The following is a 17,196-nucleotide window of genomic DNA, read 5'->3' on the forward strand; positions in this document are numbered from 1 at the left end:
AGTACATGTTGACACCCTCGCGACAGTGTCGACGTATGACAAGCCAGCCCGCCTCGACCGTGTCGACGTATGACAAGCCAGCCCGCCTCGACCGTGTCGACGTGTGACAAGCCAGCCCGCCTCGACCGTGTCGACGTGTGACAAGCCGGCCAGCCTCGACCGTGTCCACGTGTGACAAGCCGGCCCGCCTCGACAGTGTCGACGTATGACAAGCCGGCCCGCCTCGGCAGTGTCGACGTGTGACAAGCCAGCCAGCCAGCCTCGACACTGAGGCGTCGACGCCCAAGACACTCTCAAGAGAGGGTAATCCAGCGAGTGAGGTAACCAGGACGTCTGCAGGAGTTGCTGAGCGCCTTCCGCGCTAACAAGGCCCTGGGAACAATACCTTCGTCCGCGCTATTGAAAATCTCCCCCTTTCTTAAGATATTCATGACCACTAGGATTTTTTCCGCGGGATTTTTTTTTATTTTTTTCCCTTCCCAAATACAATGAGGCTACAACCGGACGGAGAATACAACTAACTCCCTGGGTGATTCTCGTGTTGTGAGGGAGAGAACTGAATCTTGAGAATTAGAGCGGTTCTCTTCCTTCCTTGCTTCCTTCCTTCCTTCCTTCCTTCCTTCCTTCCTTCCTTCCTTCCTTCCTTCCTTCCTTCCTTCCTTCCTTCCTTCCTTCCTTCCTTCCTTCCTTCCTTAATTCCTTCCTATCTTTCCTGCCGGGGTGAGTCAGACCTCCGGAGCGGTGGGGGAGATGAAAACGGGAACACGGCTTTCAAGGGGGGACTAGGGGAAGTTTGTCCATAGTGCACTTTACGGCAAGTATGTCTCTCTCTCTCTCTCTCTCTCTCTCTCTCTCTCTCTCTCTCTCTCTCTCTCTCTCTCTCTCTCTCTCTCTCTCTCTCTCTCTCTCTCTCTCTCTCTCTCTTGGACATTCGCTCTGTAAAGTAATTTGTTTCTAGCTATAGCTTTAATTCTTCTATATGTTTTTTTCTCTTGGAGTTGATGTCTCGGGGATGTCACTAGGGGGAAAATACTATCTTATATATATATAATAACAAAAACTGCAGTGCTCTTAGTGCTAGGAGAATATACTGTATTCCAAGTTAAAGATTTATTTGTGATTTTTTTTTTAGTGGTGCGCATACCTGGAGTATACCTAAAGTGGGGTTTTGGGAGTTCTATTCCCCATGCCCGGCTTCGGGCCAGGCTTGTGTTGTTATAACTTGATCTAGAAGGCTGTTGGTAGAAGCGGCCCGCATGCCCCATATATCCACTACAATCCGAGTGGTCCGATACTTCTTGGAGGAACGTGTCTAATTTCCTCTTGAACACGTTCTCATTTGTACCTGTAAAAAGGAAGAGTATTTATTCTCACCTACACAACACTAAATAATCTTACTACAACAGTAATATGTATTTTGATGACCATTGGACTAATATAGAGGATGCTAACGCCCACGAGACTGGTTGGGGATAGTGACGCCCACGAGACTGGTTGGGGATAGTGATGCCCACGAGACTGGTTGGGGATAGTGACGCCCACGAGACTGGTTGGGGATAGTGACGCCCACGAGACTGGTTGGGGATAGTGATGCCCACGAGACTGGTTGGGGATAGTGACGCCCACGAGACTGGTTGGGGATAGTGACGCCCACGAGACTGGGATAGGGAAACGCCCACAGGAGACAACACGAAACTAGGATAGTGGATAGTGAGGCCCCACGGGAGACGCCACGAGGCAAGGGATTCACTATAGAGTAAATACGCCTCGAGGAAAAACAAAGATGGTGGCGCCCATGGCACCACCACCAGCAGGAGAGGATTACCTTCTAATTCCTGGCGCGTGCCTCTTGGGTCCTGCCCCGGGCCGCCACGCTGCCCTACGCTAAGGTGGAGACTGATTCACTTGAAGGAAAACCAAGAAAGGAAGAAAAGAAACCAAGAAATTGTTTTATGAAACGATGTGAGAAAGAGAAATTTAGACTGGCGCGTGTATATATATTTTTTAAGATAAATATAAATACGATATATTTATTTTATTATTATTATTTTTATTATTATTATTATTATTATTGTTATTATTATTATTTTCTACCACAGACGTGGCTACACATTTACAGTGCTAACCAGCATATATACATTTTCTTCTGTCCTCCATGGACAGGGTTAGAGATGTGTTAAACATATATAGTTCAGTGATTTATTGAACAATCACGATTAACAATACGGATATCTTGTTTAATTAAAATATTTATTCTTCAGTTAAAATTAATAACGTTTCGAATACTTATTAGTATTCACCATCAGATCTGAATTATATAAAAAAAATAAAAAATAGAATACAGGAAACCGAATAAAAGTTAACAAAGAAATAAATGAAAACATGTTTCCATTCTTAAGACCCGAAAAGACACAAGTTATTAAGAAAACACAAAAAGAAAAAACACCAAAGTCAACTTTACGTAATGATCAAACAAAGTAAGATAGGATAACTTTCAATATTGACAATAAGGACTAAATATAAATCAATTAAGATCCTAAAGATTCAAAAATTCTATGCAAGACCAAATTAAATAAATTATCAAATTACCCCATGTCACACATTATAAAGAAACACCAATATTATAAAATGATTCACACCCAATTGTTCTATTCAATATCACAATTAAACATAAAGTTATAAGTTCCATCTATTTCAAAAAAGCGCTCCAAAAACTCAAGTCAAGGCTTCCATTAATGAAGCCAAAGTTGTCAGTAATAAGGCATGACTGTGGTGAGAGTGATCGCTGTTGATTGATTGGTTGATGAAGATTAAGCCACCCAAAAGGTGGCACGGGCATGAATAGCCCGCAAGTGGAGGCTCTTTTGAGCCATTACCAGTATCAATAGATGATACTGGAGATCTGTGGAGCATAAAGGTAACACATTATGCTAAAAAAATGCCCTGAGGAAGGATCGAGGGAGTGCGAAGATAGTTGATAGGGGCCATTTAAATATAGAATTAAGGGATGGGACCAATTACGGGCTATTCATGCCCGTGCCACCTCTTGGGTGGCTTAACCTTCATCAATCAATCAGATGGGACCAACCTGACATTGGGTCAAATGTTGGGTCAAACGTTGGTACTATCGGTGGGCGGGGAGACCTCGTTATTCCAATCCCTGCCAACACGTCAATCGATGACGTGTTGGCAGGGAAGCAAATTTATTTTGTGTATCTAAGAATGGTCTTTTATTTCTTTTATAAGTAACGTTTCCAGGTTTTGCAAATCTTCTTCCAACAGTACAAGTCTCCAGGATTTTTGTATTTTTTCTAGCATGTTCCTGATAAGTTTTGTGTTACGTTCACTTTGTATATTTTTTTTTACTTTAGGGGGGGAAGGCTTCCAGCCTGTAGGTGGGAAGTCAGTCTTCCCGTAAGTCTTGTGCTGGTGGTGTTACAAGTATAAGTAGATCAAAGGTGACCTTCATTCGTGCATGTAAATTAACATGTCACTTCACTGGTGCATGTAAACTAACATGTCACTTCATTGGTGCATGTAAACTAACATGTCACTTCACTGGTGCATGTAAACTAACATGTCACTTCACTGGTGCATGTAAACTAACATGTCACTTCACTGGTGCATGTAAACTAACATGTCACTTCACTGGTGCATGTAAACTAACATGTCACTTCATTGATGCATGTAAACTAACATGTCACATTTTGTTTTTTGGAGAGGTTGTATTGTTTATTGAGCCTGTTCTTGGGTATTAAATCAGCAATCCTCTTTGTTTGGTAGTGGGTAATGAAGTCCAGTTTGGTATCTTTTTTTTAGTGTATGTTATGATGATCAGGTCCCTTATCAAGTCCAGGACTTGATAAGGGTCTAGGACTTGATAAGGGCCCAAGACTTGATAAGGGCCCAGGACTTGATAAGGCCCCAAGACTTGATAAGGGCCCCGAGACTTGATAAGGGCCCAGGACTTGATAAAGGCCCGGGACTTGATAAGGCCCCAAGACTTGATAAGGCCCCAAGACTTGATAAGGGCCCAGGACTTGATAAAGGCCCAGGACTTGATAAGGGCCCAAGACTTGATAAGGGCCCAGGACTTGATAAGGGCCCAAGACTTGATAAGGCCCCAAGACTTGATAAGTGCCCAGGACTTGATAAAGGCCCGGGACTTGATAAGGGCCCAGAACTTCTATTCCATGTGTGGATTGGGTTATTTGTTTCAACCCCGTTATTGTGAGTTATGCTCTGCAAAAAAATTAATATTTTATTGCAGTGACTTTCAATAAAGATTAATCTAGTCGACGATCCATCGAATTGTTTTTCCTCTCCACGTTCTTCCTCCAGCGTTTTAATAATATAAGTTACTATTTCCGTTCATTCAGTAGTATTTCTTCCAGCATCCACTGCTCTCATCTCTTGCCTGGCCGGGAAAGCTCAGAGATCAGCATCCATACAAAGAGTGTGTTAGTACATTTGCGTGCAGGTCGGTGTTCGATTCCCGACGGTCCAAAGTAGTTGGAAACCGTTCGCTCACTAAGTCCTCCTATCCCACTTCCTTCCTATCCAGTCAACATATCCCTCCAAACGAAGCCGCCGGGTTGCGAGAGTAGACTAGCTATCGCAGCATCCAGAGTAGACAAACTATCGCACCATCCAGAGTAGACAAACTATCGCTCCATCCAGAGTAGACAAGCTATCGCAGTATCCAGAGTAGACAAGCTATCGCACCATCGAGAGTAGACAAGCTATCGCACCATCGAGAGTAGACAAACTATCGCACCATCCAGAGTAGACAAGCTATCGCAGCATCGAGAGATAAAATTCTCTCTGGATCATGTGGTTGCTGTTGTACCAGACTCCAACTCCCAACTAATATATTATGTAATGTATCATTAAATTACTTCTTAATTAACATATTTGTGCAAATTCATGACTGACGCTTTTCATTTATATGTTGAATGTGGTTAGATTAAACATTTATTTGTGGTGCTTTAGCAATGGGCTTTATTTGTTAGGCTTTATCAATAGCCTATGCGAGGCCTAAGCATTAGGCTTTGGCTTTAGCAACAGGCTTTATCAGACTTTAGCTATAGGCTCTGTTAGGCTTCAGCAATATAGGCTTTGTCAGGCATTAGCTAATGGCATTATTTGTCAGGCATTTAATAGGCTTTGTCAGACTTCAGCAATAGGCGCTTTGCTTCAGACTTAAGGAACACGCTTTGTTTTATTTTAACACTTTGGCAATAAGCTTTACTAGTAAGTAGTACAATAAGCTTTACTAGTAAGTAGTACAATAAGCTTTACTAGTAAGTAGTACAATAAGCTTTACTAGTAAGTAGTACAATAAGCTTTAGTAGTAAGTAGTACAATAAGCTTTACTAGTAAGTAGTACAATAAGCTTTACTAGTAAGTAGTACAATAAGCTTTACTAGTAAGTAGTACAATAAGCTTTACTAGTAAGTAGTACAATAAGCTTTAGTAGTAAGTAGTACAATAAGCTTTACTAGTAAGTAGTACAATAAGCTTTAGTAGTAAGTAGTACAATAAGCTTTACTAGTAAGTAGTACAATAAGCTTTACTAGTAAGTAGTACAATAAGCTTTACTAGTAAGTAGTACAATAAGCTTTACTAGTAAGTAGTACAATAAGCTTTACTAGTAAGTAGTACAATAAGCTTTAGTAGTAAGTAGTACAATAAGCTTTACTAGTAAGTAGTACAATAAGCTTTACTAGTAAGTAGTACAATAAGCTTTACTAGTAAGTAGTACAATAAGCTTTACTAGTAAGTAGTACAATAAGCTTTACTAGTAAGTAGTACAATAAGCTTTACTAGTAAGTAGTACAATAAGCTTTACTAGTAAGTAGTACAATAAGCTTTACTAGTAAGTAGTACAATAAGCTTTGCAACACCGCTATTACATCCCCGGAAGTGTTGAGTAATGAGATACTGTTCAGTATGACAACAAATAATTAACTATCAGTGTTTGTCAAATTAAATAAATAAAAATTTTTTTTTTTTTACTTTTTTTTCACCGTGTGATGCCACTTTTGTGAAAAAAAATGAAAAACGGAATATCTAATAAATATAAAATTTATTTGATTAAAACTCGGAACACTCAAGCTTCGTTAACTTGTAAATTATTTATATGAATTAAGACTTCATGATTTGAATAGCCGAGGTTAATTGTCAATGTAGCTTGTCAAATATCTTGTAAATGTTTGTAAATGTAAATGTTTGCAAATGCAAGCTTGTAAATGTCAATTGGAGAGATTACAACGCACTTTCGACATGGGGATGGGGGGGGGGGGTAGAAATAGCCTAAGCTACTCTTTCCCTTTGAGATGTATTTCTTTCTTGTCTCAATAAACATACTAGAACTTGAACTTTCGACATAGGTTTTTGGTCGTAATATATACATACACAAGTACCATTAGCAAGATGGTGTTTGAGTAGGTTGTTCGATCTTAAGTTCAGCAAGATGGCGTTTGATCTTAAGTTCAGCAAGATGGTGATTGATCTTAAGTTCAGCAAGATGGTGTTTTGTTTCTTTGCTGTCGTTAGCGGCTTGAACTGCTGTAGCCACTATAGCATAGGAATATATTGGACAAAATATTTTTGTATTTGGATCTCAAGGTCATTAAACCTCCGGAGGGTTGTTAAGACCACAGTTTAAGAGATTACTTGCTAACTAGCAAGGGAAGGGAATTATCAGGGGAAAGCGCCAAGCCATTACGACTATAAGGCAATAGGAAGGGGTCAGGATAAAGATTTGGGATGGGACGGGGGGAACAAGGAATGGTGCCCAACCACTTTGGACGGTCGGGGATTGAACGCCGACCTGCATGAAGCGAGACCTATTCCAGGGCCCTACTCCAAGCACTGCATGGTTGTTTATAACTCTAATAACCGTTGGGTTGTGATTTTCCTACCTCATAAATGGTCCAGTAAAGGACAACAAAGCGGTCACGATTGACGAAAGATGCACAGGTTTCGTAGAATGGTGTTACTTGAAGAATCGTAGCCCGGGACGAAAGTATAAGCTCTCAGTGTGTATGTATATATATATATATATATATATATATATATATATATATATATATATATATATATATATATATATATAATATATATATATATATATATATATATATATATATATATATATATATTATATATATATATATATATATATATATATATATATATATATATATATATATATATATATATATATACCGAGAAATGTATATGAGTATTTCTCCGGTTGTGTATATCCCTTATGATGATGTGGGGGATACAAAGCCTGTCAGCCCATCTGTTTTCATGAAGCATTTATTACACAGAAAATTATTCAGTTGTAGAACATCATATAAATTTCAAATGTTACAACTCGACAAACTATATAAAATTCTAACAATTATTACACGCTTCAGATAGCACTAACTTTTATGATCGAGTTTTCTGAAACATTAATTTTGACCCACATAGTGCTGGTTGTGGTAGTGTTGTGACCACATGGTCCTCTGGTTGTGGTAGTGTTGTGATCACATGGTCCTCTGGTTGTGGTAGTGCTGTGACCACATGGTCCAGGTTGTGGCAGTGTTGTGACCACATGGTCCTCTGGTTGTGGCAGTGTTGTGACCACATGGTCCTCTGGTTGTGGCAGTGTTGTGACCACATGGTCCAGGTTGTGGCAGTGTTGTGACCACATGGTCCTCTGGTTGTGGCAGTGTTGTGACCACATGGTCCTCTGGTTGTGGCAGTGTTGTGACCACATGGTCCTCTGGTTGTGGCAGTGTTGTGACCACATGGTCTTCTGGTTGTGGCAGTGTTGTGACCACATGGTCCTCTGGTTGTGGCAGTGTTGTGACCACATAGTCCTCTGGTTGTGGCAGTGTTGTGACCACATAGTCCTCTGGTTGTGGCAGTGTTGTGACCACATAGTCCTCTGGTTGTGGTAGTGTTGTGACCGCATGGTCCTCTGGTTGTGGCAGTGTTGTGACCACATGGTCCTCTGGTTGTGGTAGTGTTGTGACCATGGTATGTATAATAAATGTAAACAAAGCTGATTGTTGAAAGATGTACTGGTTTCGTAACGCGATGCGTAAATGCCTGATGAATCCTGGCTCTTTTCTGTTAATATCTCTCGTAAACAGTCCTAGAGGAAGCTAAATAGTCAACGATTCGCTAGGTACATCTTTTGGAGGAGAGTGTGGGATCGAACCTTCGTCCTGCATCACCACGGATGTGAGATCAACACCACACACTATTTTCTCATAGATCTATCACGTTGTTATGATTAGCGATCAGCAGACTTGAATTTTCATTCACTAAGCCTCCTGGGAGACAGGTCATTCAAGGGGACTGCTGCCAGCTGTGAACTGGCGTAAAGCAGACAATTGGTTTATTTCTGCGTGGCGTGACTTCACCGGTGTGGCCAGCTGCTGAAGCAGAGGTTATGGCCCGCCAAGGGACACCCTAAGACAGCTGCGGCCGGATATCAAGACAGCTGCAGCCGGATATCTAGACGCATGAAGGTGTCGGCCACTTTAAGGTCACTGGTCTCTGAGCCTCTGCTTGCTCCTGCTCTTGACCCTATGAATGTAACGGGTTTAGTTAACTCGGCGGTTTGATATTTCGAGGAAAAGATCTTGGTTTTTCCTTTTAGTAATTTATTAGATTTTGGTAAGGTATGTAGCCCATGCGTACAAGTACCCGCATGCGCACAAACGCACGCATGCACTCACAAACGCACGCACTATCTCTCTTCCTCATGTACTCGCGAACGCACGCACTATCTCTTCCTCATTTCCTTTCAGCGACCGAATAATTTTAATTTTCCGGATAAAAAATAGTGTTGAAAGCGTGGCCTGGAATGATCAGGCCCGGGCTTGTCTGCTGGATCTTTAATGGGTACTCTGGAACCCGGACCCCTTGGTGGATTATCCTCAGCCTGGAACCTTGGTGGATTATCCTCAGCCTGGAACCTTGGTGGATTATCCTCAGCCTGGAACCTTGGTGGATTATCCTCAGCCTGGAACCTTGGTGGATTATCCTCAGCCTGGAACCTTGGTGGATTATCCTCAGCCTGGAACCTTGGTGGATTATCCTCAGCTTGGAACCTTGGTGGATTATCCTCAGTCTGGAACCTTGGTGGATTATCTTCAGCCTGGAACCTTGGTGGATTATCTTCAGCCTGGAACCGATGAAAGCCTACGGGAGCTAAACTTCACCTCCCTGGAAGACAGATGACTAAGGGGAGACATGATAACCACCTACAAAATTCTCAGAGAAATTAACAGGGTGGACAAAGACAAACTACTTTTTTTTTTTTTTTGAGATATATACAAGAGTTGTTACATTCTTGTACAGCCACTAGTACGCGTAGCGTTTCGGGCAAGTCCTTAATCCTATGGTCCCTGGAATACGATCCCCTGCCGCGAAGAATCGTTTTTTCATCCAAGTACACATTTTACTGTTGCGTTAAACAGAGGCTACAGTTAAGGAATTGCGCCCAGTAAATCCTCCCCGGCCAGGATACGAACCCATGACATAGCGCTCGCGGAACGCCAGGCGAGTGTCTTACCACTACACCACGGAGACTGCTAAGATCTTAGATCACCACCATGCTAAGATCACCACGGAGACTTAGTATGGGTGCATCACGAACAAAGGGGCACAGGTGGAAACTTAGTAACCAAATGTGCCACAGAGACATTAGAAAGAATTGTGTAAATGTCAGAGTACCTAACAAATGGAATGAATTAGGCAGTGATGTGGTGGAGGCTGACTCCATACACAGTTTCAAATGTATATTTGATAGAGCTCAATAGGCTCAGGAATCTGTTCACCCAGTTGATTGACGGTTGAGAGGAGGATCGAAAGAGCAGAGCTCAACCCCCGCAAGCACAACTTAGGTGAATACACCCACTTACATACACCAACACCCTCACACTCACCCTCACACTTCACCAGTCAGCACACACTTCCCGTGTTTCGTTTGAGGGTGCCTTTGAGTAGATTGGTATTCTAGCCTGGTAGATACACAAACATCTACTTGTCCCATGTGCAGACACTTTCCGCTCTGTATTGCGCCCTGGTCTCACCTGTGTGCATCGATTTCCGGGGTAATTTCGTTGCATTTTGCAGGTTCCACACGCTATTTTGCACTCTAAACTTGGTCCCACTTGTCCTGTTTATGCATCATAAGCACAGCGTGTACCTCATTATAAAGTCATTGGGCTTTGCTGTAGGATCGAATACCAATATAAGATCGCAGAATTTGTCAGACTTAATATCGTTGCTGTGACGGCTTCCGCATACTTAATTGGGTGGTAGACATTGGTTGTGAATGCGCATGTACTACAGGTCTGTGAATGTACCTGAATTACAGGTACAATTCTTCAGCGGCCCACGGCACTATTGAGGCACCCACTGTTGGATATCATAATGGTTCACTAAAAATAGGTGGTGGCACTTACCTATCAGTGACTAAGGGTAAGTCAGGTAAGCCTCCTGTAGTGTCGCTACAGTTATCGTCAGAAACCCAGCTGGAAGTGGTTGATGATGGTGAGTGAAAACCCAGCTTTTGGTGGCTTATGCTTACAATGTATAGACAATGGCTGTTATTGCCCCTCAAGCTTGGCTTCAAGACAGCTTAAGAAAGCCGTCTTGAGAGTACTTGAAGGCCGCCGACTTATGAAACAATGTGTCACTGGAACAAATCCACAAGGGCCGTGACGAAAGTTCGAACCTACGTCCGAGAGGATCCCAGACGCGGCCTTAATCGACTGAGCTACGACACGGTCAAAAGAATTGCAATTAATTAACCATGTCGTAGCTCAGTCGATTAAGGCAGCGTGTGGGATCCTCTCGGACGTAGGTTCGAATCCTCGTCACGGCACTTGTGGATTTGTTCATTTAATGCATCACGCTATTGTGATTTCTGTGTGTAATGTGTCACAGCTCTAGATAAGACGTCTTCAAGACGTCTTCACTACGCCTCAAGCCCGAAGCAAAGGGCGAAGCCAAAGGCTGAAGGGGGATAATAAACAATTTCTATACTTTTAGGGGCATAACCAACCAGAAAATAACAGTAACCCGAGACAAAGTTACATTCTGTATATCATTGCCTCTGTGTACTATTTTCAAGTGGAATTTGTTGCTAAATATGATTCCCTGCCTTTCCTCTTCTTGGTGATGTTTGCCACTGAAAAGGGCATATTAACTCTGTAAACACACAGGGAATTACCAATGGAATCCTAATTGTCGTTCTGAAGCCTGCCTTTGACCGTGAGTTGCATGCATCATTTTTTTTCTCTCTTGATCATGCCGTCAGCCTGGTTAGAGACCGGGCCGCGAAGGCAGTGAGCCTTGGAACCACTACGACGTATAATCATCATGTTAGGGTTACTAGGTGTGGGAAGAGGTGTCGAAGTGTTACAGAAAGATACTAGGGGGTTCAAAGTGTTTTAAAAAGATAATGGGTGTTAAAAGTGTTTCAAAAAGATACTGGGAGTTCAAAGTGTTTCAAAAAAGTACTGGATGCTCAAGGTGTTTCAAAAAGATACTAGGTGTTCAAAGTGTTCAAAGAAAGCACTAAGCCAGTATGACCAAGTTGCACTTGGAAAGGATATCAGACAGACTAAGGGCTATAATATCAGGAGAAAGCCAGTATGACTATATAACACATGGGCCGGATATGAGGTCATGTAAGTGGGAGTTAAGGACCGAGTAAAGCCAAACCATTTGATCCATCCGGGAATCGAACGCCGACCTTGCAAAAAAGCGAGGCCGTCGCTTTACTGACTAATCGAAGTAGTTGAACGCTTGAAGGTAAAACACACTTTTATAAGTTCATCCGGAAATTAGTTATGCAGATGAAATGATATATATGCGTACGATTAGAAAAATATCGCTCGCCCGTGTCTTCAGCGTCTAAAAAAGAAAAAACCATTGGACAAAAATCAGCACTTAACCGGCAAAATTGAAAAAAAAAAATCTTCAGAATAAATTTCAGACTCTAAATTTTACGCGAGCGAGGCTTCTACCCGTCAGTTTTCTGCAAGAAGTAAAAATTCCGGAATAAGGCACTTTTAGGATCAGAAACTTTTCCTGAATCAATATCCTTAAAATTCCAAACTCTATATTCCTCGTTCTTAAAACCTGGCGAGGAGGAGCAGGCTGCATTTATATTAAGGCTCTGAAAATTCCTTAAGTAAAACGTCTCAAAATCCCCCACACACGAGTTTGTCGTAATTACAGAGGTCCCGGAGAATAATGTGTCTGTCTTCTAGCAGACGCTGGTTGGTGCCCAGCATGTGGGTGAGGGCGGTGGTTGGTGATGGTGAGGCGTCAACTGTGATGTGATGGTGAGGCTTCAACTGTGATGTGATGGTGAGGCTTCGACTGTGATGTGATGGTGATGCTTCAATTGTGGTTTGTGGCGGTGGTTGGGATGTGATAGCGACGGTTACTTCGATAACTGCGGAGATGGTGAGGGAGGATGGTGCTTTTCTTGATGATGATAGTAATGGCGTTGATGGTGTTGGCTTTGATGATGGTGAAGGGTGTGGAAGCCAGTATGGACTGGCTGAGGTAATGGCGGAACATGTCTGACTCAAGTAATGATCTTCGCACCCACGAGATCTTTGAAGGTGAGGTGAAGATGATTGGTGACGAGGACAAGGAAGATGACGAGAATGACGACTTCGATTGTTAATGATGATGGTGATGGTGTTGATCTGTCGGAAGGGAAACTGATGAGGGTAGTGAAGTAACTCAACTCTGTTGAGGCTGTAGAGGTATGTCTCTCTCTCTCTCTCTCTCTCTCTCTCTCTCTCTCTCTCTCTCTCTCTCTCTCTCTCTCTCTCTCTCTCTCTCTCTCTCTCTACCACTCTCTGCATTCAGCTACTACACACCTTCCACAGCCTACCACCACTTTATCACAATCCACCATCCACCTACAACAACCAGCGTATCACAATCCACCACCTTTCTTTGCAATGAATCTATCACAATCCACCACCACCTATACTTGCAACACTCAACCTATCACAATCAACCACGACCCACCTACAACGACCAACATATCATGGTTGAATCCACCACAATCAACAAGTACCACCACCACCCTCCAAAAGGTATTTTGCCCAACTGTTTCCACGCCTGAGAAGGGTGCTGGGAACCACCACAAACGCTGCACCGAGGAACGTAATTATTTGACTACAGGCGCTCAGGGTTGCTAGGAAATTCTTAAACTTGAAAGAAATACATCTTGTGACTGTGAAGCTTTCCTGCCAAAGGAGTCTGTTTTTTATTAAGAAACTTTATTCGCAAGGGAAAGTAGGGCTTAAAAGAGCAGGTCTTGAATTGTTTTGTTTTGCAAAGGTCAACAGTCTGGTTGACCAGTCCACTAACCACGACGCCTTCGACCAGACCACTAACCACGACGCCTTCGACCAGAGCACTAACCACGACACCTGGTCAGAGACCGGGCCGCGTAGTGATCCTCGAAACCAACGCAAGGTAACCGCAAGGTAAGGAGATCACAGTATAGCCCCACAGATGGTTCTTAGCTGATTAGAGGCCAATACTGAGTGGTAGGATTAGAATATTAATTACACGTGCCAGCTGTACAAATGGGAAACGTAACGGATCTATTCTTAGAATAACATTAGACTCGGTCGGTTTGAGACACGGGCAACAAGATAGCACTGGAGATCAGGGCTAAGAATAAGTCCTATTCTTTGACAAAGTTATGAGTTAAGCGGTAGAAGAAAGGTACAGTCTTACGTCGGAAGGCTAATTACTCAAACTAAACGATATCATCTCTGACCTTGATATAATATCGTCTCTTATGATAGCATCCTTATTGATACATTTTTATAAAAAAAATTAATCTAAGTAATTAAATCATTTTGTAGTAAGGTTGGTGTTAATATTCACTGCCACACAGTACGCCTGACACTGTAACAAACAGCTTCCGGTGAATTACCTCAAGAATGTTGGTAGTCGCCCAAGATGTGAGATAAGCCCACTACTGAAGATCAGGGCGCGTTTTAAGCAACAGCCTGTTGGACCAATCACAAGACAAGCCCAGGCAGGCCTCGGGGAGAAGAACACCCAGAACCCACTCCAGGTGTGCTAGTTCGAGGCAGTTTTGGAGATCGACGATATGTGAGGTGTCCAGAACCGGCCGGAAGGGACTGTCTAGGAGACTGACTGTGGACCGAGGTCCTATATAACAGCCAGTAATCGACCGGAGTGTCCTTAAATTGACAAAAAACTGTGTTTTATTGGGAATATATTTGTCTGAATTGCACGTGGACCAAAGGTAAATGGAATGGTAGGATATAAGAGACAGTTGGGTTGGAAGGGATTCAGTGGGGACTACAGGAGAGTCTCTGGAGGGGGCTACACGAGATTCAGAGATAGGTTACAGGAGAATTCAGAGGTAGGCTGTAGGAGATTCAGAGGTAGGCAGCAGGAGAATTCAGAGGTAGGCAGCAGGAGATTCAGAGGTAGGCAGCAGGAGATTCAGAGGTAGGCAGCAGGAGAATCAGAGGTAGGCAGCAGGAGATTCAGAGGTAGGCAGCAGGAGATTCAGAGGTAGGCAGCAGGAGAATCAGAGGTGGGCAGCAGGAGATTCAGAGGTAGGCAGCAGGAGAATCAGAGGTAGGCTGTAGGAGAATTCAGAGGTAGGCAGCAGGAGATTCAGAGGTAGGCAGCAGGAAAATTCAGAGGTAGGCAGCAGGAGAATCAGGTGTTTGATAGGTGAATCAACTGTGAATGCTTCAGCAGGAAGGGTGGACCCGGAATTGAACAACACTCAGACTCGGATGCCAATACCTGAGCCAAAACAACATACGCTTGTGCAACAATTTTGCCAATCCTATAAACAAACCCTCCCAGTTGATGCCGAGAAAACAATCAAAACGGCGATACCTGCAAATCAAATCAAGAGAAACGCGAAGATTCAATAATGCTTCACGGGACGCGAACTTTTGATCAGAGCCAACCTCACGACCAGAGCATTATCGGCCAAGGGGAAAAAGAACTGGTTTGTTTTACCTGCCGCGTTAGGCTGGTAAGTAAATTATGTAGTGATTGTAAGGGGAAATATTCCCAGACACACGCGCGCAAACAGGAGGGTGGGGAGGATATTGGGGTGAGGGTAGGGGGAGGGGAAGGGGAAAAAAGAAGGGGCTTGTTTATTAAATCTCCAAATTACCCATTGGCGACCTCCGCAAAATGGGAATATTATGCATTTTGCCTTCATTTTGAGTGTTTAATATTCCAGAGTGTTCGGGGGGACCACCAGGGTGGTAGTCGCTGCTGATTTTGTTGCATATGGTGTGTGTGTGTGTGTGTGTGTGTGTGTGTGTGTGTGTGTGTGTGTGTGTGTGTGTGTGTGTGTGTGTGTGTGTGTGTCTGTGTGTGTGTGTGTGTGTGTGTGTGTGTGTGTGTGTGTGTGTGTGTGTGTGTCTGTGTGTGTGTGTGTGTGTGTGTGTGTGTGTGTGTGTGTGTGTGTGTGTGTGTCTGTGTGTCTGTGTGTGTGTGTGTGTGTGTGTGTGTGTGTGTGTGTGTGTGTGAGAGAGAGAGAGAGAGAGAGAGAGAGAGAGAGAGAGAGAGAGAGAGAGAGAGATAGTGATAGTTTGAGACAGACACAGAGACAAACACTGGGAGACAGAGGCATACCTTGAGGCCAGGCATACAGTGAAGAGATGTGTCGAAATGCATTCTCGGGGTTCGAGTTCTGGCCAGGGAGGATTGACTTGGCGCCAGTCCTTAACTGTTCGCCTCTGTTCACCCAGCTGTAATAGGGAGAGGGGGGGGAGACCCCTGGATGTTAACCGATTGGCAGGGTCGTGTTCCAGGGTAAAAAGTATCGTTGGGTACTCGCGTCAGTAAACGTTTCCCAAACGTAACGGCAACGTTGTTTTGACGTTAGAAATAACGTTGCCAGAGCGTTTGGGTTCGGTTGTGTGTGTGTGTGTGTGTGTGTGTGTGTGTGTGTGTGTGTGTGTGTGTGTGTGTGTGTGTGTGTGTGTGTGTGTGTGTGTGTGTGTGTGCTGGGAATTGCTCCCGTATCCACCTGTGTTCACTTTATTGAAGTAAAAGACTAGACTGATGACATGCTGCCAGTGATTGCCGGCTCCCAGTGGCGGGGAAAATATATATATATAGCTGGGGAAATCCTGCTTTCACAGGGGAAAATCTTCTTTTACGGAGGAAAATCCTGCTTTGAAGGAGGAAAATACTGCTTTTAAGGAAAAATACTGCTTTTAAGGAAAAATACTGCTTTTAAGGAAAAATACTGCTTTCAAGGAAAAATACTGCTTTCAAGGAAGAAAATTCTGCTTTCACGGAGGAAAATTCTGCTTTCAACTAGGAAAATACTGCTTTTAAGGAAAAATACTGCTTTTAAGGAAAAATACTGCTTTCAAGGAAAAATACTGCTTTTAAGGAAAAATACTGCTTTCAAGGAAAAATACTGCTTTCAAGGAGGAAAATCCTGCTTTTAATTAGGAAAATACTGCTTTCACGGAGGAAAATCTTGCTTTCAAGGAGGAAAATCCTGCTTTCAAGGAGGAAAATCCTGCTTTCAAGGAGGAAAATCCTGCTTTCAAGGAGGAAAATACTGCTTTCAAGGAGGAAAATCCTGCTTTCAAGGAGGAAAATACTGCTTTCAAGGAGGAAAATACTGCTTTCAAGGAAAATTGAAATTTTCCGTAACCAAAAGCGTACGAACCCCACAACCCACCTAACCTATCGAGGCCGAGACATAGACAACGTACGTCAGTTTTACGGTGCTTTAATTTTTTACCAGTAAATAATATTTTTAACGTATTGGTCTATTCCGTTAAAAAGTTTTAGAGTACAGGGTGAACGCCTTATATAGCTATCTATAAGGCTTATATAGCCTTATAGATAGGCTTATATAGACTTATAGATAGGCTTATATAGCCTTATAGATAGGCTTATATAGCCTTATAGATAGGCTTATATAGCCTTATAGATAGGCTTATATAGCCTTATAGATAGCTATATAAGGACATTTCATCACGCTTTGTAAATAGTGTTGAAAAGTGCCATTTCAAAAACTAGTTTTTTCTACTAAAATCATGACTGCTAAGAAGAATTTTATGTCGCTGCGTGATCGTCAAGGTTGTTGTCGTTGGCACCTGTGGAGCCTTG

At 42.8% G+C, this 17,196-nt stretch overlaps 1 protein-coding gene across 1 annotated transcript; it reads left to right on the forward strand.

Moving 5' to 3' along the window:
* Window positions 1–12,607: 12,607 nt before the first annotated feature.
* LOC138358141 (coiled-coil domain-containing protein 70-like) lies at window positions 12,608–16,722 on the forward strand. Its single transcript, XM_069315644.1, has 3 exons — window positions 12,608–12,713; window positions 13,337–13,524; window positions 16,528–16,722. The coding sequence occupies exons 1-3, from the start codon at window positions 12,608–12,610 to the stop codon at window positions 16,720–16,722; spliced, it is 489 nt and encodes a 162-aa protein (XP_069171745.1).
* Window positions 16,723–17,196: the final 474 nt, after the last annotated feature.

This window comes from Procambarus clarkii, chromosome 82 (genome assembly GCF_040958095.1).
Source record: "Procambarus clarkii isolate CNS0578487 chromosome 82, FALCON_Pclarkii_2.0, whole genome shotgun sequence".
NCBI classification, from domain to species: Eukaryota; Metazoa; Arthropoda; class Malacostraca; order Decapoda; family Cambaridae; genus Procambarus; species Procambarus clarkii.

Excerpts from the sequence above, each read along its gene's own strand:
- LOC138358141 (XM_069315644.1), top strand. The coding sequence starts at position 12,608 with ATGTCTGACTCAAGTAATGATCTTCGCACCCACGAGATCTTTGAAGGT. Across the intron at positions 12,714-13,336 it reads CGAGAATGACGACTTCGATT|GGAAAGTAGGGCTTAAAAGA; the intron begins GTTAATGATGAT and ends TTTATTCGCAAG. Across the intron at positions 13,525-16,527 it reads ATCCTCGAAACCAACGCAAG|GAAAATACTGCTTTCACGGA; the intron begins GTAACCGCAAGG and ends GCTTTTAATTAG.